General features: G+C 43.4%; 1 protein-coding gene across 1 annotated transcript in view; it reads left to right on the forward strand.

The window, feature by feature from the left end:
- The first annotated feature begins 7354 nt into the window (after positions 1-7354).
- MPP4 (MAGUK p55 scaffold protein 4) overlaps positions 7355-25188 on the forward strand; it is a 43422-nt gene continuing 25588 nt past the window's right edge. Inside the window, exons 1-10 of the mRNA XM_075933866.1 lie at positions 7355-8227; positions 11649-11765; positions 16095-16192; positions 17163-17240; positions 17814-17894; positions 18700-18831; positions 19350-19431; positions 21139-21224; positions 23135-23206; positions 23661-23857. Of these exons, the coding sequence (XP_075789981.1) occupies positions 11684-11765; positions 16095-16192; positions 17163-17240; positions 17814-17894; positions 18700-18831; positions 19350-19431; positions 21139-21224; positions 23135-23206; positions 23661-23857 (908 nt within the window). The 5' untranslated portion in view covers positions 7355-8227; positions 11649-11683. The remainder of the gene's footprint in view (positions 8228-11648; positions 11766-16094; positions 16193-17162; positions 17241-17813; positions 17895-18699; positions 18832-19349; positions 19432-21138; positions 21225-23134; positions 23207-23660; positions 23858-25188) is intronic.

The following is a 25188-nucleotide window of genomic DNA, read 5'->3' on the forward strand; positions in this document are numbered from 1 at the left end:
AACCAGGCACAGAGCTGCAGGCAAGGCAACAGGACAGTATATTTGCCTGCCTGATGACAGTGGGGCAAAACAACTTTCCCTCCTCCCCCAGCTCCATAGCGTCCACCCCCAGAGTCCCCTGGGGCCCCAGGACCTGTGGGGGGATGGGACTTAACCTCCAGGGCCTCAGGAGGCAAAAGGCTGTCCTTGTTTCTGAGCCCTCCTCCCCCCTTCGGGTTCCCAGCATGGATTTGTTTTATTTCCATGCTGTTTTCCCTAAATAAAAATGCAGGATCTCTGAATAATAAACAGTCTCTGTACTGCTTGTACGTTACAGGGTGGGGGATTAAAGGCAAACACAGGGAATACAGGGGCACTTCGGTGAGAGCAACGTACCCGAGTCTTAAAACTGGCCATTCATAAAATCGTCCTTCAAAGCCTCTCTGATTTGTGCTGCCCTGCGCTGTGCTCGCTTTATCATCAGGTGTGACCCGTGCCTATAGGCAAACTCGGCAGCCACCTAGGGCGTCCAGTTAAATGGGGTGCCAAATTTCCTGCCACTTTCCCTTCCTGTAACGCCTGTTGTTGGCCCCGGAGGAGGAGCGTGGGGAGGTGACCCCGGGGGAGGCACGTGCCGGCTTCCCCTGCGCTGCGGGAGGGGGGGTTGGCCTCAGGAAGGGGAATCCTGGGAGAAGGCGGATGCAGGGGACTCTCTCCCCCCCCATTGGCACCCTGTTCCCTCTCCCCTGTCCTTTCCCCAGCCACAGAACTCTCTCCCCAGGCCCCCTCCTCCCCAGTGATGTGGCAGTAATGGCAGTTAAAGCAGGATAGCGTAATGGACTATTTTGGATTTGTAATAATAAAAATTATAATTTACATTTGTAATGCATTTTTATTTGAAATTGTACTGAAATATCATCTAGCTGTACAAATCTATTCTGAAAATTTCGTTTCTCCATTTTAATTTGATCTCAGGAACATTGGTTGGATGGACAAACCGAATAATTATGCCTGTTTAAATAAATATGCTTAAACATTAAATGGAAAATAGGGGCAAAATGTTCCCCAGTTTACCAAAAACCTCAGCCTATATCTGCCCTTGGAGCTGGGGCGGGAGGGGGGTGACTGCATGGTTTGCCTAGGGCGCCAGTTGTTGGCAGCTAGTCTAGGGCCACCCCTGTTCATCGTCCTGGTGCCCGGCTGCTCAATGTCTCTGGCTAGGCCAGGGGTGAGCAAAGGGCCTCCATGGACTGGATCCAGCCCACACAAGCCCTGCTACTCCTCTGCCCCCAGGTCAATGAGGGCCTGAGGCCGGGGAAGTTTCCTCCACCCTGCCAGGTGCTTAGAAGCACCATGTGCTCCGGGCAGGGCTGGAGGAGGCTTCATGTACTGCCTTGCCCTCAGGCCCTGATTGGCCTGGAGGCAGAAGGGGGAACTGCAGGGGCATGGGTGCCCAGGGGGAACCTCGGGGGGGGGGGAAGGGAGGGAGGGAGAAGGCACTTCCCCACCCCAGACCAATCGTGGTCGGGGGAGGGGGGGGGGGGGAAGGCCCTGCCCCTTCCACTTGATGTCCTGCCCCTTATGGAGCATCCAGGAGCCACTTCAAAAATTTCTGAAGTGGCCCCCGGCAAAAAAAATATTGCCCACCCCTGGGCTAGACACTCTGCCTCAGCCCCCTACCCTGCCGGATATCTTCCCTCTTGGTCTTGCAGAGACTGAGGAGCACACAGCAGGCTGCCACCACAAAGAGAATGTTACGTTCACTGAGGTCCAACCTAGTCAGGAAACTCCTAACCCTTTCCTTTAAATGTCCAAAATCACATTCAACCTCCATTCTGCACTTGCTCATTCTGTAGTTCAGTGTTTCCCAGTTTCATTTGGCCATGGAACCCTTTTAAACTCAAAATAATTTTGCGGAACCCCTAATAACAGTCTTAGATATGGAGCTGAAAAAGTAGACCACAAATAAGTAAGGATAATACAGTAATTCCTCATTTAACACTATAGATGTTTCAGAAAATAATCGTGTTAAGTGAAAACGTGCTATGCGGGGTCAATTTTCCCATTGAAAATAATGGAAAAGGTGGGGGTTGCATTTCAAGTGGTGGTGTCTGTTGGGACCGGGACATATGATTGGGGGAAAAATGGGACTGGGTTACAGCAGGGAGAGGAGGTGTTTGGCTCTGGAGGAAGGGGAGGGGTTTTGGGTTGGGAGTATGCCCCTGTGATGGGTCTGCCGGGACCTGCACTGTGTCCGGCGAGGGGGGATTGCTGGGGAATGGTGCAGCAAGCGGTGAACCCTCTGCCGCTTTGCAGGGAGGCGGGGGAAGCCCCGTGCAGCCGCCAGCGATGGGCAGGCTGGGGAAACCCAGCCACCAGCCTGCAAGCAGGGGCGGAGGAGAGTCAGCAAAGAACAGCGCAGCAAGCCGTGAACCCTCTGCCGCTTTGCAGGGAGGCAGGGGAAGCCTCGCGCAACCTCCGGCAATGGGCTGGCTGGGCAAGTCTTGTTATTCCAGGGACAGTCATGTAATTAAAAAAAGTTCCCTAAAAAAAAATCGTGCTATTGCAAAAAGTGGTAAGTGGGCACATGTTAAATGAGGAATTACTGTAATAAACAAATGCTAAACAAGGTCAGGAGATCTACAATTAGTTTAATTGCACATAATTAAAAACAAAAATCACATTTGTGTACAAAAATATTATTTTTTAAATCATAAAATGTTATTGTAATGGGATTTTCTCATGGAACCCTTATGATGACTTCGAGGAACCCCTGCGTTCCATAGAACACCATTTGGGAAACACTGCTGTAGCTCAACCGCTGCTTACTGGGGGTCCAGGCTGCCCCTGTATGGCTTCATGACCCACAGGAGTAAGGGGTAGGCTGGGTCACCAAGGATCACAATTGGTATTTCCATCTCTGATTCCTATTTTCCTGTGTAGGGGGGAAAGGTTCCAGTGTGCATCTTTCTGAAGAGGCAGGAGTTCTTAAGGAAGCACGAACCTTTCCTGACCATGCCACATTGCTGTTGGTGAAAAGGACCTTGTGATCAACCAGCACCTGCAGCACCATGGCGAAATTCCCCTTCTGGTTGATGTACTCCATGGCAAAGTGTTTGGGGGAGCCAAGCTGGGGATGTGTGTTCAGTCTATCACCTCACCACAGTCAGGGAACCTCATCACGGCAAAGCCCTCCACTGTGGTATCCCTGTTTCACACCCCTCCATAGCAGAACGATAGCGATGGCCTTTACTACTTGAATAACTACATCCCCTGCTGTATAGACTGCTCCTCTCTGGATTGATTCCCAACTGACCAGTAGCTGCAAGGGTCCACAGGGCTAGTGCCACGCACTTCTCCCCAGTCAGAGCGGGTCTCATTCAGGTATTCTTATGCTTCAGGGCAGGGGAAAGCCATTTGCAAAGTTCCAAGAACGTGGCCTTGCACACATGGAACTTTTGCAGCCACTGCTGATCGTCCCAGACCCACATCAAAATGTGGTCCCACCAGTTACTGCTTCCCGCACAGCACCAGAACCAGATTCCCCCTGTGTCAGTAGGATCGAATGCCGGCTGTAGTTCCATTTTGCTTAACACAAGGGCTTGCCTGCACAGCGAGCACATGGGAGCCCAAGATGGAGGAGATTCCTCTTCCTGCAGTGCCATGCTAACGCTCTCGAAATACTGTGCTATTAGGCACATCAAGGTCGACTTCACCATCACAATGGGTTGATGTGGCTCCATGCTTGCACTTCTGTGGCGTCTGCATAGGCAACCAGGGCCAAAAGGGGTGTGGACAGACTGTTCCTCACTCAAGGGGCGGGAGTAGATGAGAGCATTATGGGATTCAGACAACATGAACCTATCGCCACCTGCTGCACAATTTTGGTCCTGGCGTGCACCAACAGCATAACCCAGAATGCAAAGCAGTGCAGGCACTGTGGAATAGTTACCCACAGTTCATCGCTCTCACAGTCAATGGGGACATAGACTATCAGCTTTGCAAAATCAGGTGACCAGAAATTGGCCATAATAGATTCGACCTCATCTCATAGTGCAGACATGGCCAAAGATTCCTAAAGATAGATTTCTTCCCAGGTTGCAATTTTTGGTTGTATCTAGGAAAATTTGTCTTTTCAGTTTAAAGCTTTTAGGCATGGTTGTTGCATCTGCTATTGTCCTATTGAAGCTTTTTGTCACTGAAATCAGCTTGAAAAGAATCAGGCCACTTGTGCTTTGAGAACACTTGTGTTGACTTTAAAATGCGGTGGGGAGGGAGTTGTTGTTGTCGTATGTGATACTGAATAATTTGGAGTGAGCTGGGGATAGGTGACAATTGGAAAAATAAAATTTAATGGGTTCTAAGACGAGAAATATTTAAAAATACTGTGTAGACCCATGAATGATAAGGAAAAAAGTTAGGCGGCAAAGTAAATTGTTGTTCTAGCTGTAAAATTTCCATATAGGTAACTTTTAGAACGTCTGTGCACAGAAAATGTCAAGTTGAAACATGCAATGGGAGATCAGCCATTGAAAAGGAACACGTATCAGAGGGGTAGCCATGTTAGTCTGAATCTGCAAAAGCGACGAGGAGTCCTGTGGCACCTTATAGACTAACAGATTTATTGGAGCATAAGCTTTCATGAGCAAAGACCCACTTTGTCCGATGCAACAAAGTGGGTCTTTGCCCACGAAAGCTTATGCTCCAATAAAACTGTTAGCTATGTTCTCTTCATCTGTATTTACAGGCTGGCTACTGCAAAGACACCTTAAGAACCAAGTGTTATTGGTCAGTGGGTAAGTTTGTGTGAACAAACATAATTTGTGCCTCAAGACTCCACGTCGCTTTTGAAAAGGAACAGTTTATCATGCAGATCTGACATGAGCAAATACAATTTAAAATTAATGGAAATAACTTTCTCCTTCTGCTTGCCTTGCCAAGATCTAAAGTCAGGGTTCAGTTTTTCTTAACTGATCACGTTGCTAGCAATGTTTTCCTGTGCGTTTCCTAGATCAAAATTCATGTAAGTTGCAGAAGAAATTATTAACCTTGACCTTTGGTTCCTGGCACATTAAAAGGCCCAGTTCAAGTTTTAAAGCGTAAGGAAGGAAATAGGAGAACAAAATATAACCTTAAAATGCAATTAATTTAAGGATGGTAAATGGTGTCCCCTCCCATCCACTTGCTCTTGGAAAAGGACTTTGTATCTGCAAAAATGTTGCAATTCCTAACAGTGCTTGTTGTCTGATGTGAAGTCTGAGATTTGAATAACTTGCTTTAGGTTTATAATCCCCCTTATGCAACTCAGTGATGTTGGGAATGTGTTTCAGCCTCTGATTGGTGAAAGCAACTGACTGTCTGAGTGGATTATTTCTGATCCTCTTGATGTATGGCTCAGTTATTAACTGATGAGATTCTTGGGATTAAATGGGTATCAGACAAGATTCCTCTTTTCAACCACTGTGGGCTGTGATGTATTCAAAAGCCGAATGGGACAGCTTTGATTGTATGTTCCTGTAACTAACCAAGAAATGAGTTAACATGCAGGGTTTTCCATCCTTTATTACTTCAGTGTCAACACAATTTGTTCATAAATTAAAATACTGGTATTTCTTCCTTGTTACAGGATTTAGGTTTGAGTGTAATAGATCAAGGGTAAAATATTACAAGTTCTCTTCATCTGTATTTACAGGCTGGCTACTGCAAAGACACCTTAAGAGCCAAGTGTTATTGGTCAGTGGGTAAGTTTGTGTGAACAAGTAACAACATAAACTAAAGACAGTTAAAAGTAGGCTTTTTATGCAAGGAAAGGGTTAAGAAGATTTCTCCTCTGCCTGGTTCTAAGGTTAGATTTTTGCGGATTAGAAAGAGAGGATGTCCATAGATTAGCTAAGGCAGAGAGGTGATGTATGTGCTATTAGTAGCCTAAATATTCTTCTCTGGGACAATTCTACATGATTGGAACATGGTATACGCTGCAGCATTTACAGGTAAGAAATTTCACACTGAAGAGGTAAAAATACAGCACAGATACATGTCCACTGGCAACTGTAAATTCTGTTTTTGCTTGTTGTTGCTGCAGCATAATTCTAGATAAACCAAATTCAAGGTTTTTAAGATAGCTTTCTCTTACCAATGGGACCCTAATTAAACTTGTGATGACTCTTTTAGTTCTTTACCTGCTAGCTAAAAAAACTGACCATTGGAGACTTGTGTAGGGGAAAAGTTATTCCTTAATAAAAATAGGATCATGTGAATTTTGTTAACACACTACTGCTGAATGGAGAAATTGTAATGTTCAACAAATCTGTTTTTTCCAAATCTTGAGAAGGCATTGTGAGACTACCTGTAGAATAAGTAATTATTTTCTAGTAAAAGAGATTTAATTTTCTAACAGCTTTTATTGCTCTTTTATGTAATGTAATAGCAAGAGTCAAATATCCCTTGCTTTGGGTTTTTTAAAACAACTTTTTTTTACTAGCTCATTTTTATGATAAATGATTTTGCTATATATTTCAATGAGTTAATTTTCAGTCTTTAATATGCATGTCAGCCATCATGTTTTTAAATAGGGACCACAAACTGGATGCAGCTGGTGTGTATAGAAAAGGCCAAATCATCAGTTGAAGGAGAGTATGGCAACTGTGTCACAGAGTTCCCAGTACTGTTGCAGGGGAAATGTGCCTCTTCATCTAAACAACATGATGGTGATGGATACTTTTTTGTGTATAATGTATACATAATTATGCTCTTGGGACAACTATAGGTCAGATATTCTAGTGGTTCTTTGCCATCTTATTTATTATGATCCTGGGGTGAGGAGACTCTGGGCTGTGACACCTACAGTAGACATTATCACACGAGTGCCAAGGCAGATTGGTGGCATCCCAGCTGCTAGGCCTGTAGATGGTGTCATGGCTATTTGAGGGAGGAAGGTAAAAGCCATCTTAGTCTGCCATTTGGCTGGTTGAGGTTTGATCGCTGCTTCTTTTTTAATGGCCTGCCTGGGAGCAAAGGATATGTCTGTTCCTTAGTGGTCCTTGAATATCTTTCACCATTAGCATCTGCTAACATCAGGCTTCATGAGTCTTACAAGGTGAAAGGTCCTCTGCTTTGGCTCAGGGCCTCAAACCCTCTAACAGTCCTTAGGTATGTGAACGTTCAATGTAGCCACTCCCTTTGCTAGTCTCCATTCTTAACTTATCAAGTGAACCTTACGCAAGAGAGGAATCGGATTGGCTGGTAGAAACATTTACTATTTAGATGTGTTCTCTTTCAAAGTAACTGTAGGTTTCCTAATTTAGCAGGTAAGTGTGTGCTGAAATCTAAGTGGGTTGGTGGGGATGGAGGGGGCATTGTGGCTACTGACACCAACATTTGATAGCTCCCAGAGAATTCCCACTCAGCTGCCAGCTGGTTTCCAGAAGCTGCTTTCCCAATCCAAGTTTCATGGAAACCGAGGTCAGATGGGCAAAAGGAAAGTCCAAAATTAGGTAACGATCACAGCACTTACTTTGACCAATCCTACATCCATTCTCAATTAAACAGGCTTTCCTTGATCGAGAGCTATGCATTTTTCGATGGGAAAAGGAATAAGGGATCTGCCAGAAATTTTAGAGAGACGCTGCTGTCAAAAGTAGTTAACTCTTCCAAAAATGTTCCTCAGCTTTACTTGCAGCATGCTTAATTATTTCACAATGATTTGCTGTAGTGAAAGATAGCTGCCCAATGGGAAACCTGTAAAATGTGCTTCTGATAGCTAGAGGTGTGTGTTTTCTTATTTGGGGGGGCCATATCTATTGTGTATACTTCATTTCAGCTGGGAAATACTCTCACTTGTGTTTTCCTTCATGGGCCAAATCAATATCTTTTCCACAAGAGAATTCCCTATAGGTTGTAAGGAGTACTTCATTGGGCCTATCATTGAGATGCAGCATCTTTCAACTTGCTTGTATCACAAGCAGATACAATCACTTAGCTCTGCTCACTTAGACAATGGGCATATCCGCGTGTGAGTTTGGTTGGTGATTACAATAGTCGAGAACATAGAGGCAGAGGGATCAAAAGTCTAGTGAGAATTTCACTGTGATTATCACAGCTGAAAATATATATTTTTTTTAATTTCAGATTTCAGTAAAAAGGGACCTTGTACTCCTATCGGACGTAAGACAAGAAGGCAGAACATACTTCCAAGACTTTCCCAAAACTGTCGTCTTGGTCACAGCTTCTTGGAAAACTTATAAGGAAGGTGATGTTGTGCATTGTAATATTTTTCTCCTGCTTCCGTTAGGGTTTGTATTTTACTTTATTACATGCGTGTTCCCAGAATCCCGTCTCATCCATGGGACATGTAATGGGAACCCCATTGTTTGAGTCTTTAAATACAAAGTGTTATTTCTTCCATGTTTTGTTCAATCAGGAATGAATTAACAGTTTGGTTTTTGTTAGAGAATTGTATACGTTTTGAAAAGTGCTTTGAGATCCTTGTGGATGGAAGATTCTCTCTATAAAAAAGTCATTATTCTTTATCTAGAAGTCACCATATACTACAAAATGATATGTAGTAAGAAATACATGGAAGTGAGCATGGTCATCCTACATAACTTAAAAATTTTTCGACTACTCAAAATGAAATTTTCCAGTGTAGCTTCAACTACTGATGTAAAGCACAGTTGTTCAGCACATTCCGCAGAAGGCAGCTCGGAAAGCCTATATAATGTATGATAAAAGGATTTTTGAAACCATTACAATCTTCTCAGAGGGGGTATGAATGTCTTATCTGTAAAATCTTAAAACTGAACTCAGGCCTGCATCCAGATTCACGGTGCAGGGTTCTTGAGACATCTTCACCTCTTCAATGTCTGAGTAGTTATTATGCTACAAATGATTTAGGGCTAGTTTTCCAGGATAACAATTGAATTAGACTTTACACAGATTATAGAAATATACTTACAGACACACGGCCTTTCCCTTCTGTAGGTGTACTTTGCACTTGCATTTTGGAACCAACCTGAATAGTAGCACCTAAACTGCAAATAAACCACAAAATCCTGCAGTTGCTGGAAGCTAGGGATATACTGAATTAATTTACTGCTTTATATAATGTTGTTTCTTTCCTTTGCTCTGCCACACTGAAATAAGATTCCTGCATTTCTTTTTCTAATGGCTCAGAAGTTTAGGAAAAAGGTTTTAATCATCTATCATACATAGCCTCAATGGTTAAAATCCAGTATTAGGCAGATCAGGGGAAGAGATACTCTTAAAAGAAGGAACAGATTCAAAGTTATTAAAAAAACCATTAAATACTGGTACCTACAAGACAGGGGAAGGGGCAAAAATTCCAAATGTATAAAATGTATGAAAAATAGTTGAAATCACTGGAGGAAATGAAATAGAAACTGTTCAGTGTATTGTACCAGCATGGAGGTTGGAAAATCACATTGTGCTCTGAGAAGCCTGATTTATGGTTTTTTAGAAAAACAATAAGGCATGTTTTCAAAGACTGTATTCTTTGCCATCTCTTGGATTAGAGTATAAAAGCAGTACATGAGATCCTACCAAGTGTTTAAAATGGTACTTTTCTTTGCTCCCTGAAGCTGCAAATTTGTGGAGAATAAGATATATTCTATAGTACTATGATTAAACCACAATCAGCTATCTCTTCTGAATTCTCTCCCTGATCCCACGTGCCTTTTCAATATAGGGCATGACCCAAGAGAAAAGAAGAAGCACCACTAAAAATAGGCACTAAGAAGTGCAGTAACAGTGACAGTAATTCCTTCTGCTTTCATAAGCAGATTGAAGTAATAAATCTCCTCCTGTACCTTATAAAATTCCTATCCACAGTGCTGGGAAAATAGCTGCCACCTTGTTTTGGTAATCCAGAAGATAAACTTCAGTATATCTAACACAGGTTGGTATGGGATTCACTACTTGTACGTTACAGTTGTTATTGTCTCCTTTGATCAAATGGCTCATAATGCAATTCATTTATTTACGTGGGAGGCATTGCCTTTTGATTGAGCTATAACCAAACCTTTCCACTGAGAAATTCCTTTCCTCAGTGTTAATTTTATAATTGTAATCTTGGCTGTACCAGTTAGGGTCCAGAGGACACATTACAGGAGGTCTCCACTATAAGTCGCCCCAGTATACATCCATTCCACACTAAAGTCATGGACGTTTGTAGGAACTGATGCATTATAAGTCCTCCCATTCCCTGCTATAAGTCGCGCAAAACACTCCCCCCAATTTGCTTAAATGGAAGTCAGCCACGGGAAAACAATTCCCCGCTTTAAATTGTCTTGCTATAAGTCCAAGTTTTTTGGAACATATCTTGGACTTATAGCGAGGACCCCCTGTATGTTGATACAGACTTTATACTTATGGAGACCTAGGTTCCAAATCTGATAGAATACATGTGACTGAATGCGGTGGGTTCATCCTGTTCCTTCGGATCTATGGATGGCTCTGAGCTGCTAGAAATGGGAAACTGAACATACAACTTTAGTTTTCTCTGGACGATCGACTCTTCTGCCACTGTCAAATATCAGTGCTAAAAATCCTTGACTTGGGCCAGGTCAGATTAGGGGACAGAATCCAACTAAGATATGCAACTCCAGCTACGTGACTTGCATAGTAAATAGTCGATGTACCTTAGTTCAAATTTCCATGGCGTCCCTACTGCAGTAGGTCGATGGGAGAAACTCTCTTGTTGATTTCCATTACTTCTCATAAACTGGTGGAGTACCGGAGTTGACGGGCACGATCAGCGGTCAATTTAGTGGGTCCTTACTAGACCCACTAAATTGAGCCCTGGGCATTGGATCTCCACAGCATTGATCTCCTGATAAGTGGAGACAAGGCTTCAGTTTCTCTATAGCTACATTTGAAAGATAAATAGAAAGGAGAGTTTCCTCTGGGTGTGCTGTCCATGGCATATAATTACTAATTTAAAATGTAATCATTTCACAGATTGAATTTGCCCATATTATGTGTGGGTTTTTTTTAACAAAAAAAGTTATAAGAACTTTTAAAGTTGCAAGCAGTGCTGAGTGCCATGCTTCATGCTGCTGTGGAAAGTACTGGTATTTCCATTATAAAATATCACTTTCAGGTTTTATATTGTCATAGGCTGCCCTAAAAGAGAGACAAATTTTGCCTTTGGTTACTAAAGTTTAATGAGCAGTTGACATGGACTCTAATTGAGACCCTGTCTACACTTACACAGATTGGAGCTGTTGGGGTCGATCTCCCAGTGGCCGATTTAGCAGTTCTAGTAAAGACTCAATGATTAAGCTCACATTAATTCTGGTACTCCACCAGAGCAAGAAGAGTAAAGGGAGTTGATGGAAGAGTTTCTCCCATCAACCTCACCTCCCACAATGGGGATGCCGCAGTAATTTGACTAAGGCATGTCGACTCAGCTGTGCTATTCATGTAGCTGGAATTGCGTCCCTTGGTTTGACACTGCTCCCTCATGTAGACCTGGCCTCAGAGGCAAGTCCTGCCTAGTTTTGGCTTTCTTAGCCAACATCTCATTTAAATTGGTTGTGATATAGTCTTGTGTTATTTAAATCTGAAACTCTATTTCCATCCCCCATTCTGTTTTTATTCTACTTTCTTACAAATCGAAACTTATTCCAGTGTGCTTATTCTTTGCTTCCCAGTTGGGAGTCTGTTTTGTGAAACCCTGCTGCTGTGAATGATCCATTCAGAGAAACGTGGCGAATCTCCTAGAATGAGGGAGAAGATGGAGATGCTTGCAGTACACAGCCAGGAGAATGGTACAGCACTTTTTGTGTTCCTTTTTCAAGCCAAGAAAGAACGTGCCTATTTTTCTATTACATTGCAGCTATCAGTAATATTTTAAAAGAGCATATACAGTATGCCAAATCCTTGGTTGGATTTCAATCTTATTTATTTCTTTATGTAGTACCAGATAGGTGTGCATTAGGCATTACAAGCACAACTGAGGTAAGGGCCTAAATTTTTAAAGGTGACTAATGAATTTGGGAAGCTTGGTTTTAAATGCTTAAGAGCCTCTTTTATTTTATTTTTTCGAAAATACTGAACATCTTCCTTCCGAATCAGGCACCTTTTAAAAATTGGGCATCTAAAATCACTAATCACTAGCTCCCAATAATTTTTGTCAAAGTCCCCATCTGAGAGAGATGACCATCTACTTGCTGATCTGGAAAACAAGAATCTGAATAGTTTACCTGAAGTCAGTTAACTTAAAGCAAAGCACAAGTGTAACTCACACACCTAGTGTGGTTTACTCTCTCGTGTAGTGGCACTTAGACCATGTACAGTGAGAGATAAGAACAAGGGAGCTCTATGACTTAAGCTGAGAGCCAGCTGGCTTTATAGTTCAAGCTGTAGAGGCTCCTACACTAAGCTCCATGGGTCCCCGGGTCAGATTCTTCCTTACACAAGCATAAGGATTAAGGCTTAAGTGATAGCAAAATAAGAAGGAACTGTCAACAAACAGAGGGAGGCTATGGGCAGGAGAGCAATAAACAAAAGAGAAAGAGTTGTAGTCTTCGGTGCCATTATCTGCAGTGGTCAAAACTGACTGTATTGTAGTGTTATGTAAATTTGTGTGAGGGAGTGATCAGTTCTGGTGGAAGAACTGAGGTTGGAGGAGGAGGTATCTGAATGAAAAGGGACTTGTTTGGAGCACTAGGTCAGCAAGGCATTTGCAATCAAAGGGGCATCATGGGGGAAAAATACAAAAAGGATGTAGGAGAGAGAGTGAGAGAGCATGGAGCATGGGACTTGGTGTAAGACTTCAGGCCTGAATCACTGTCAGGAAAGCGAGGCTAATCTGTGACCCAAAATCAGGCTATGTATTACAGTAGGTGCGTAGAAGTTCACTGTCTGATACGTGAACTCTGCAAGGGTACTGCTGGCATTGCTAAAACACAGGCACTCTTAAGAAATACCTGGCACTAGATATGTATGTGAATTCCTTTCAAAAGATAAGCCCAAATACATCCTAACCTCCTAGCACAAGATACAAGGGCTTGACAGAAATGATGAATAGGGATGTTTTGCCTGAGACATCAGGAGTAAGGTACAAGGGGAGGTAACAAGCAGATGTCATGACACCTATACAAGTTGTTTGTCTCAGTCGGTCAACAAATGTTGAAGAACCTCCCCTTAATCCTTTGTGCAGCCGAGGGAACAGCAGAGACTCCTGCTGCTCACTGAGCCCCCCCACCTCTTTGTCACTGACCTGAGCCTGCGATCCAGACCTGGTCAGTTGGCAGGCTGTGCTTTCCAGGGCTGAGAGCACTGGAATGCCAAGAAGAGACGACTGAGCACCTGTAACAGCTTAGCAGCCCGGACAGTAGTACCATGGCAACGATGCTCCTGCTTTCAGGGCTGAACAACAAAGAGGAGTGAAAGAAGGAAACAAAGTGAATCTGTTGGCCCTTGAGTACTTCAACTAGCGAGATGCTTGACTTGAGGCATAGGGTTGCCAGATGGTTGAAACAAAAATACCGCACCTCCCCCCCCCCAAAAAAACACACCGGGAAAAAATTCTGTTGAAGGGGAAAAAAAGGGGGGAGGGGGAAGAGGGGGAGACCAAAATTGTTGAGCAAAAAAAAAAAAAAGACTCCAAGACTTATTAAGCAAAATAAATAAATAAATAAAAATTAAATTAAAATAAAACAGTATTAAAACAGCATGTGTCCTTTAAGAGTGAGTGAAGGGATAGGAACAGGGGAGCGGTTGAGCACTAAGCATTGCTTCCCCTTGGTTGGCAGCCATTTTGTGCCTGCAGCCTTGCAGAACCAGGTAAGCATGAGGGCTGGGGTCGGAGGGTGGGGGAGGCCGGGCACTGAGTGTTTGTAGGGTTACCAGGTGCCTGGCATTTTCACCTCCTGGCCGGGGGAAAAAATCAGGAAATACCCGACATCTCAGGTGTCTGGTATTCTCTGAATTTTTTTACTGGACAGGTGAAAATACCGGACTGTCCGGGTGAATGCCGGACACCTGGCCACCCTTTTTGGGGCAGGAAGGAGAAGGATAGTTCCTCTGAGGAAGCACACAAGAGGAAGCGAGGGGGTCATAGGAAGTGTTGAAAATCAGAATGTATTTGGGGGTGAGGGATTGGATCAGTTGGATTGTGCAGAAGCAGAAAATCACTAGGAACAGATTTCTGAAGGTGCAGATTTACAGACTGCCTCAGTGAATTAGGTGCACAGGTCCTATTGGCTTTCAGTGGGAGTCAGCAGGCCTGGCAATGGAGGGAGGGAGAGTAAAGGGGGCCTAGTGATTCAGAAGAGTTCGGCGCTCCTGGCCACCGCCCTACCACAGGGGCAGCCGGAGCCCTGGATCCTTTAAATCATGGAGGTGCTGTGGACCGGCTGTCCCAGCCATGCCCCTTCCACCTGAGGCCTTGTCCCGTCCTGAAGTGTGTAGCCAGCCCCCATGCCCAGAGGCCCTGCAAGTCTGTTGGCCAGGGCCATCCTTACCCATACACAGAATATGTAGCTGCATTGGTCACCTGAAAACTTGGGGCACCGCTGGGTCTTAATGTCCACCCGCCTACCTCTTCCTATCCCTGTTCTGTGGTTTGACTTCCTCTGGCAAGGGTCTAGTTAACTTAAAAGTGAGCGAGCCTGCCCGAGCTGTTAGCAGAACACTGAACCTCTGAAAGAGCCATTTCACAGGCATTTGCCAACCCCAGGTATAGACTGTCAGTTTCTGAATTTACCATCTTAGTCGACAAGACTTTAATTTAAAATATTTCATTTGTGTGTTGCTGAAGATTCTCTCTCACCCCCGGCTGCCCTCAGGCATAGGAGCACCAGTTTAATAGTATTGCGTAGGGCCCGTAAATCCTAAGGGTGGCCCTGCCGTTGGCCCCTGTGGAAGTTAGACACCTATCCTTGTATTTTTGTACGTTAATATTTTCAGTTTTCTCTTATTTCCTGGGCAGAGCATAGGGCAATGGTATGAGCCAACACTGATGTGAAAATTGAGCTTCCTGTTTGTATATAGGCCTGATTTTGTATAATGGGGGATAAACTAAAAAGGACAAAAAGTGTTATGTCTCCTCTAGATTTCAAAAAGGCCTAGATTTTCATTGTGTCAATGTAGTGTTCCCATTCTCTCTATGTTGGGGAAACGGTGCTGTTTCTGATAGGAAGAATTCTTTCCCCATTCCCGGGAGGTAATGTACAGGGTGAGTGACAGTGGTATAGATTTATTCACTGAGCTCTGAGGTCAGGCTGGAATGTGCATTATTATTGTATAGACCAGGGGTGGGGAACTTCAGGTGTGGGGGCTGGATGCGGCCCCTGGCTTAGCTGGATCCAGCCTCCGAGGCTCAGGGCCTCCCCCAGCATTAAGAAGCCCCTGCTGGTGCTCCAGCACAGGGGGGCTGGATCATACAAAATCTACTAGGCTAGGCCCCCCAGGCTCTGGTGTAGGAGGGGAATGTGGGGAGTGTCTTCTCAGTTGGGGTCAGTGAGGTTTTGTAGGGTTTTTTGCTTTTTACTTCTCACTTGTGTGAGGCCCATGACTCGTTTTTCTGAGGGTCAGTGGCCCCCAACTCAGAAAAGATTCCCCAGCCGCAAGTATAGACCTTGATATGCGGTGGTATTTTCTAACTGCCAAGAGAGAAACAATCTCTGCTGACAATCTTAAAAAAAATTCCCTATAGACACAGACAAGGCAGAGTTACTATAGTACATAAGCGGCGAGGAATCCTGTGGCACCTTATAGACTAACTGAAGTGTGGGAGCATAAGCTTTCGTGGGCAAAGACCCACTTCGTCAGATGCATGTGACGATGATAGTACATAGTTGGAATAAATGTCTACTTGGTTTCAAACTTAAATAGGTATGGAATATCCATGGGAAATATGTTTCTCTGATTGATTGGCAAATTGCTTGCCCTGCACAAGAAGGTATGTGCCACTGAGCTTTTCTTCTTAAGGGATTACCAGTTGGGTGTCTGGGTCTCATTAAAAGAGAATGTAAATGCAAGTGAGTTGAGGTCTGGGCCAATACTTGGCCATTTTGATCAGCTGTTTGTGCTAAAATGCATTGCGTTCGTTTGTTTCGTGGGCTCAGGCTTATCTCTTATTCTGACTCTAGTGTTACAAGAGTTGAGTCTGTTCTGTAAAAAAGATGTCAATGGAGTTGGAGTGTTGTTCGACCTGCTCAGATCTCCCTGGCTGCAAGCTCTCCTCAAGGTAAAGCCCTCTTTCTCGGCAAGGGAAGTCTTCCCTGGAGACCAACTGGTGTCTGCCTCACTATACCATCTGAGGACTGTAGGTTAATTAATCCAGATACTTCAGATTAAAGGTGGAAAATCCCAGTGTACCTAGCTAATTGGGTAATACCATGCAATCACTGGGAGATTTAAGATGGGCTGCAAATGATAGTCTGTACCACAGCAGCTGTGAATGACCAAAGCTTTGTTGCTCAATTGCCAGTTATACAATGGGGGTGATATCCTGTTTTGCCTGAATGAATAAATGAAAAGTGCTAATAAATCTGAAATGTTGGTTACTATTATTGTTTGCACTGCTGTGATGTATAATTGAGGACTATATGTTAGCATCAGATTTTGAAATGGGAAGGAAATTTTCCTGTTAGACAAAATAGCTTAAAAATCAAAGTTCAACATTTTAGAAGGAAAGGCATTTTTGAAACTGCTGTAAACAGGATCAAGGTTGTTAATACAAAAATTAAAAAACGCTTCCTTTTTCAAAATTTTCCTCAAAGGCAGTATTTTAAATTGGATTATTTTACTTTAGCTTTGCTATTTGACTAAGAACTACAGCTGAGGAGAGAAGGAAACAGGGGCATCTCTGAGCACTGCCATACTGGATTAGACCACCGGTCCAATAAGCCTGTTATCTTGCCTTTGACAGTGACCTATTCCAGAGAGTTTAGATTAAGGTGGTAAATCCAGTATACCTGGATAATCATCTCGTGCTGTGCAATGTCAGAGATTTAAGATTGGGTTCAGCTGGTGATCTGTATTTAGGTCTTAAATCAGAAGACCCTTATGACATTTATTCTAGCAAGTTCTAGAAAATCTTTAGTGGTGTGGCACTGCTGTGGTGTGTATGTTTACATATGAATGGAGCATGCCAAGAAGGGTGTGCATCCACTGAGTAATCTTGCATTGTGTCCTTTTATCATTTCACCCTCTAGGTTTATGAATGCCTCCATCAAGCTGTCAGAAAAAAAACAGATCCTGTCACCCCCCAAGCACGTGCACTGTCTCGTGAGGTGAGATTATATGAGAGACTATATTCCTTGTTTTAACCAAACCCATCTGTTAATTTGCTGGCACATAATAATACTCTACATATGTATGGTGCAGCCTGTCTGAGGATCTGAGTGCAGATCACAAGCATTCATGAATTTAGCCTTGCCTTCTTGTAAGACAGGTGAGTGATCAAAGGCTTATAGAGGGTGTGGAATCCCCAGAATTACAGTCAGCGACAGAATCACTACAAGTCCTGTGCATTAACTGCTACATCATGTCTCCTCACAATTCATAATCTGCGTTGTCGTAAGAGTTGACCACAAAAGGAGCCTGTCTCAAATCTATGAATGTTATAAGATTTCTGATGGGATGATTTTAATCAGTTCAGGACAGAATTAGCTGGAAGCTTAATGGTACGTGCTAAAAGCTCATACTGGTAATGAAATCTACTTGTAGGCTCAGAGAAGGGAATTCACTTAGTCTCATAGCATGGAGTTAAAGGTCTGTTATATCATAGTTCACTAAATAAAGTTTACTACAGTATTTAAAACAGGAATTCCTCATGGATCCAGTTCCCGCTCTTTCATCACCAGGTGGTGGAGTTGTTGCGTGGAGTCCCTCAGTCTACAGAGATCAAAGAGCTGAGACGACTTCTGCGAAATCCACACTTCAAGGCAAGTGCTAGTCAGGAAAAGGGAGTCAAAACATCTCCTCTGAAATGACTACAGTGCGGGGGGAGGGAGGGAGGATGAGATCTTCAGATGACAGCAGAGGAGGGAATAGAGAACTGGATTCTTATGGCAAGAAGAAATTAGTGGACCATAGTATCTATGGATTTGCAAGGGTGGGATTCTTTTCCCCATCTTTGAAGTCTGTGGGTAAATCTGCACTATGCAGCTTTTAGCGACATGACTGTGTCAACGCAGCAATTTAAAAAAAAAAAAAACTTCCACTCCCTGTGAGTGGTATCTGCTTTTGGACAAACACTCCTGTTGACAAGGTGCTGGTTACACTAGTACTTGCCACAGCAAAGCTCTGGACAAAAACTTTATTGCTTAGTTGCCAGTGTAGACAAAGTCTGTCCCCCATCCACCCCCTGAAAGAATGAATATCTACAGTATGTACAGCAAGCCAATGGTAACAGCTCTATTTAATATCTATGCTTTTGAGGGATCGATTAAATTCTAAGACACACGGGGCACAGTATTCGCACAGACAAACTTCTTTTGTCTTAAGAACTATTACAAAGCTTCAGTGCTTGTGCCATAGCCTTGATGAAATGAAGACTCATTTCTCCTGATCAGAAAAGTGTCCAGTGATGGAATATTTTAGTGGAAAGGGCAATAATGACACTCACCGGCGTGTGGATCTATATTCTTGTAAAAATTCAATCTCCTGCTTCTGACTCCAGGGCAGCCTGGTCCGAGCTGTTTCTTGGATGACCTTTGCGTGACTCTTTTTTTTTTTTTCTTGTCACAGGCCTTACTATCAGCTCATGATACTGTGGCGCAGAAAGATTTTGAACCAACCCTCCCCCCTCTACCAGATAACATTCCTGAAAATGAGGAAGCTATGAGGATTGTCTGCTTAGTGAAAAACAAGCAGCCCCTGGTAAAGAATCTTTCTGATGATTTGATTATTCGAGCTTGTGTAAGAGAGTCAATAAAGCGCTCTATTTCAATGCCTTGCTTATAAGCAAGGTGATAGAAATGTTAATTCTGTTCTCTTTTAAGTTGACAAAGACTCATCTTGAACAAGTCAAGTGCCTTCTTGGCAAACAGAAGGGGAAGAAGGGGAGGGGGGAACTAAGGAAATATCTTGGAAGTTGTTTGCCCTTGTGAATTAAGGATTTTATATTGTACTGTTTGTGGTAAGTACAAGGCTTAGCACTACAAAATCATAACATTAGAGATGTAAAAGTTCTATTACAGTTGGTCCTAATTAAGATTGTCTGTAATGCGAGACCTGGAAATGGGGATGTGGTTTTTGTGCACTGTACTTATGGGTCTTGCGATACTGTGCAGTTTTAAGTGGAAAAGGAATCTTTTTCAGTCCTCTCCAGTCATTAAGGAGATCAGACTTGCCTTTTGAAAGGAATCAAAAGATATTTATTCTTTTTATTCTGCCAGGGTGCCACCATTAAACGCCACGAGGTAACGGGTGACATTGTGGTTGCCAGGGTGATCCATGGTGGGCTGGCAGACAGAAGTGGTAAGTGCTAATTGAATCACACAGCAGGGAAAAAAAGTTTTTTGTCTGCAACAGCAAATTCTTTCCCATTAGGACCTTTAGGCATATACCCTGTACAGTGCTATATAAATAGCAGTAATTGCCTCACAATAAAGTACTAAGTTCTGACTTTTTTATTTCTCCTTGACCATCTCATTCTGTGGTAAATGTGTGGCATTCCAGAGAGGTGAGCTAGAGAACCAATGTCAAACACAATCTTGCAGTATTTTACACTCAGTACCAGCACCTGGATCAACTTGGTATGAATTAAGCAGTAATACAAAACTGTGCCCCCTGGCATGAACAGCATTCTTAATTTCATACCAGAAGGTGCATAACTTGCTCAGACTCTACTCTAGTCTCTCTATCTGGAGGATAATTTTACCAAAGTTGCATAAGGCAGCTACATGAGATCCTGTTAGGATTAATTAACCCATGTAATACACTACAAAGGCAATTTCCCCTCTCTTGATAGTCACATCTCCACATCAACTGTTGTGAATGAGCCATATCCATCCTTACTTGATTAGCCTCATTAACACAAGTAACTTATTTCTTTTGTTCTTATCTATACCCCCCGCCTCTTGAACTTCTACTCCAATTCATCTGATGAAGTGGGTTTTACCCATGAAAACTTATACCCTAATTCAGGGGTGGCCAACCCATTACAGATGAAGAGCCAAAATAGTGGTGGATACAGTGCAAAGAGCCGAGGGGGAAAAGTTGTTGAGCAAAAAAACAGGGGGGGGGGGATATCATGTTTTCCCTTTTAAGAGCAGAGCAGGCATTGCCCTTTGAAGGTGGCCTTTTTGAACTCTGCACAGGATGCTGCCCCTTTCAGAGCCACGGGTGCAGGAGCTGCAATTTTTTCTTGGAAGAGCCGCATGCGGCTCGCAAACCGCAGGTTGGCCACTCCGCCCTAATAAATCTGTTTCTAAGGTGCAACAGGACTCCTCATTGTTTTTACAGATAGAGATTAAAACATATAGAATCATAGAACCATAGAGCTGGAAGAGACCTTAGAAAGCCATCAAGTCCAGCCCCCTGCTCTAGGCAGGACCAATCCCTCTGAGACGGTGTAACTGAGTTCAAGGGGAAAATTAAACCATCGCTTATGATTTGCGTGACAGATCATATGTTTGCTGCTTATCTTTAGTAAACTTATTTCTGTGGAATTAAAGATGAGTCCAAATGCCAGATATGTTCTCTCCTTCCCCAACAACTTCCTGTGAACAATGAAAGGTTTCAGATCTAGCTCTGCACATTTTAACTCAGCCTATTACTATAGAGGTCAGAACCAGAACTCTGACTCTGATCATGTCAGTTGTGTGGGAACTCTAGTTTGGAGAAGAATGTCACACTCCTTAAGTTTCTTTCATCATCATTAGATCTCAAAGTGCTTTACAAAAAAGGGGAAGAATTAATACACCTATTCTACAGGTAGACAAACTGAGGCTCAGAGAAGCCACACCAGTAGCTTGAGATTCCACAGCGAAGCCTGTGACAGAACCGTCTGCTCTACCCACAGCACATTACTGCTTCAGACCTGAAATTCCTGACGTGGGTCCATATCTAGGATAGGAAAATTTCTTAATTTAGGTCTGTTCTCCAAAGTTCTGTTGGAACTTCTCAGAATCACAACTTTTCTTTAAAACGTGGTTCTTCTTTCCTGTACCTTGTTTATTCTAGGGTTGCTGTACGCTGGAGACAAACTGGTAGAGGTGAATGGAGTGCCAGTGGAGGGTCTAGAGCCGGAGCAAGTCATCCACATTCTGGTATGAAATGCACGTTACCATTTTTTTTAAATGTCTTTGTAGCTCAAACGTAATTCTATGAACTCATAAGTGCACTTCCTGTAAAATGAGCAGCCAAAATTCTCAGTGTTAGGCTTTGTCCACACCTAAAAGTTTAAAGTGTAGCTGTGGCAGCAATTTAAACTGAAGGTGTGGCCAAGGCACAAGCGCTGGGAGAGAGCTCTCCCAGCACTCTATGTAAATCACTTCCGTGAGGGGAGTAGCTAACAGAGCTGGGAGCTGTAGCCAGGCTCAAACTAGGGATGTAAGCGACTAGTCGATTACCTGATAAGCAAATACTTATTGGGTAGTTGAGTGGGAACTCAACTATTCGCTTCCCCCCATTGCTGCCACTATCAGAGAGAGGCAAGAACGGGAGGGGAGCATGAGACGGTGCTGGGGGGAGCCAGTTTAAAAGCCGGTTCCCCCAAGAACCTTCTCCGTGGGGGACAGGGGAGGCAGAAGAGCAGCGAGGAAACGGCACGAGCAGGGATTGAAACAGTCCCACTCCTGCTGGTCTAACTGTTGTGCTTCTCCCTTTGAAATGTACATGAGCCTCCTGTGGCTCTTGCACATTTCAAAGGAAGAAGCACAGTGGGGAACCTGCCTCAGCAGGGACTGCTCGCATGGATTCCTGCTGCCTCCCTCCCTTTGAAATGCACAAGAGCTGCCTGCAGCTCTTGTACATTTCAAAGGGAGAGGCACAGCGTGATAGTGAGTACCCCCCTTATCGACTAATCGAGTAGTCAATGGAAATTCCATCGACTACTTTATTAGCTGATCAGCCCAGCAGTCTCACTCCAGTTCTCTGCAAAGGTTCCATTACAGAGTGTTGTCATAAGGTCTCAGCTGTCTAAGCCTTCGTTCATTTTTCCAAATGCATTAATTCCGACATTACCAAGTACAATAATAAATAATTGAAACTAAAATCATCTTTGTCAAAATTGGCAAACTAAGATTACTCCATGATGCACTGTCCCTGATGTTCATTAGTTTACTCACCAGGTCACTCCGTATTTAGTATTCTTGATTGGTCTTTTTGTCATTAATGCCAGTCAGTGAGGTTCCACTCTGGTTAGTGTCTATTCCTTTATTTATCTTTTGATTTCTCTGTTTGCACCTAACTTCAGGTACATAACTTACCATTGAAATACAAAGTTCACCATAACACAAAATCTAGAAATCTTTAGAACAATTATCTTCCCTGCTTGTATGCTTTCACAGGCCAGCCCTAGATAGTTAATTGAAATTAGACTTCAGAACCAAAAATAATTGTGAATTAATAGTAAAATATGTATACAGATTGCATCTCTTTAGTCTGGCACCCTTGGGCCCTGACCAGTGCTGAACCAGAGAATTTGCCAAACCATGGGAGTTCAATATTGTCTAGCAGCATTACCAAACACTTGCACTACTTACTGGGCTGTTAGAAGACATTTATGGGGAAATTAGAGCTAAATAACAGCACAGAACACTGAGAGCCAGGACTGGTGGCTGTAAACAAACTTTATGGGGCCACAGGACACTTGGCCACATCCATGATAAGTGGACATCTGGCTAATGAATATCATGCCAGACTACAGATGTTGCCAGATTAAAGAGGTTCAATCTTTATTTTTAACATTAAGATGTACATTAAAGGCTTTAAAAAAATCTTCCACAGTTTCCCACACAGGAGTTAAATCAAGCGTTCTTTTTAAATATCTTGGTTTTAATAATGATTCTGTATATGGCTTTCTGATAGAGCTAAGCAATTTCCTTCCTAAAGAAAGGATATTTATAATGGGCTTTTGGAGACATCATTCATCTCACAGTGATGAAACTTAAAGGCGTCCAGTGGATTACCAGTAGGAAATATATTTTGACCTTTTTTTCCTTCTGAAATCTTTTAGTCTCTGACCCAGGGAACAATTATGTTCAAACTGATTCCAGTTTCTGATCGGCCAGTCAGCAGCCAAACAACCGTAAGAAATGTACTCTTTTCTTCCATATTATTATTGTTACCGCAGACAGTTAATCTAATAATGTCTAATGGCCAGTCTGCACAGTATGATACACGAGGGTAAGGTTGTTTCGAAGCATTTATTGCCAGTCCAGCTCGCAGAGATCTCTAATAACATGTCTTGCCTACACATTTCTCCACCAAAATAATAGTTTACTGTAAGTAATATAATTAAACATAGCGAGCTGTGATAAAGTCAAAGGTAGTGAAAGCATTTTTGGTGTTATCCAGGGAAAGGAGGTCAAGTTAACAATTGGATTTTTGGCCCTTGTTCTTTTCCCCATTGAAGTTAGTGACTAAACTTTTGTTGATGTCATCTGAAGTCAGATCAAGTCCTTAGTTTGTAAATACTCACACAGCTGCCATGTCTGTTCTGAAGCGCTCACCTTCACTTCTGTCTGTATGTTTTGCATTAGCTCTATGTGCGAGCGATGGCAGATTATTGGCCCCTGCAGGACCCTGCCATACCATGTGCTGACGCGGGCTTGCCATTTAAAAAGGGCGAAATCCTTCAGATTGTTGATCAGAATGATGTCCTCTGGTGGCAGGCCAGGCAAGTTTCAGACCTGAGTGCCTGTGCTGGGCTGATACCGTCAAACCATCTCCTGAAGAGGTAAGGAAAGGTAGCATCTCTGAGCGCAAACCAGACAATGAGCCAGTGATCCTGGGTTTCACGAGCTGGACTGAGCAATTCTCGAACAGACTGATTTAGTCAATAAAGACGCCCTGATGCCCGACAGACAGTTATGGGCCTTCTGTATGTCTTGTTTGAATAGCATTATGGATGTTTGTGTGAAAACAAGATTTTTTTTAAACCTTAAGACTCATTATAAGTAAATTGGGGCAGCGGCATTGTCTCTATCTTAGGATTTAAAGCCCCTGACAGTGTCAGTGCTATATACATAAACTGAGGTAAATACGTTCCTACAAATATTGTGGAGCCAGGTTTCTCAGGACTCTCCTTCGTTATACAAAAAATGTAAAGAGAAAAATCAGAATACAGGCAGTCCCCGGGTTACGTACAAGATAGGGACTGTAGGTTTGTTCTTAAGTTGAATTTGTATGTAAGTCGGAACTGGTTCATATTGTAGGGGAAACTCTAGCCAAACATTTCTCCAGAGCTCAGTTTTATTCTCCCACACCTCACTTCCCTCAGTCCTTTATTCTCAAGCTGAGGTGTCTGCTGAGAGAAGCCACTCCGCGTCTCCCTGGTCTGCTGGGGAGGAGGGGCGCTAGCTTCGCGTCTCCCTCGTCTGCAGGGGAGAAGCAGCTAGTGCGGGGTTGCCTCACCCCGTTTGTAAGTAGGGATCCGATGTAAGTCGGATCCATGTAACCCGGGGACTGCCTGTATACACCACAGAGACATAATTATTTCTAAAAAATCACTACAGTGTTTTAAATGGCATCTGTGAGGTATCTGTAGCTTTGTGTTTTCATACTCAAAGCTGACTTGACATGTTTTCAAATTGAAAAACACCTGTAATGGGTGGCAATCACCTCCTACGAGTGCCCCACCTGGCTGAGTGCTTGTGCCTGTACTGCCTCAGTTTATTGGCCTATTGGCTACTCAGCTCTCGGCCAAGTCACATTCTGTGTGAATCACAACCCCTTCCAGGCTATACCTTTACCAAGGGTCCATCTCAGTGCTTTCTATATGGTCTTTCAGGCTATTCCCCACTCAGATAGAGAGTGGTGCTTCCAGGACTTCCCCTTCTGGGGACAGTGTCTCCCCTTTTCCTCAGGGCTCTATCACAATTCATCATATAGTCTCGCCATAGTTCACATTCTCTAACCCAGTGGTCACCAATCAGTCGATCGGGATCTACCGGTAGATCTTGGAGTCTCTGACACGTGATCCTGACTGGTTTGGCCAGGAAGCTGTCAAGTGCTGGCACTTCAGTTGCCTTTCCACCCACTGTCATGCTACTTCTGCCCTCTGCCTTA

The sequence above is a fragment of the Pelodiscus sinensis genome, chromosome 7 (assembly GCF_049634645.1).
Source record: "Pelodiscus sinensis isolate JC-2024 chromosome 7, ASM4963464v1, whole genome shotgun sequence".
Taxonomy (NCBI): domain Eukaryota; kingdom Metazoa; phylum Chordata; order Testudines; family Trionychidae; genus Pelodiscus; species Pelodiscus sinensis.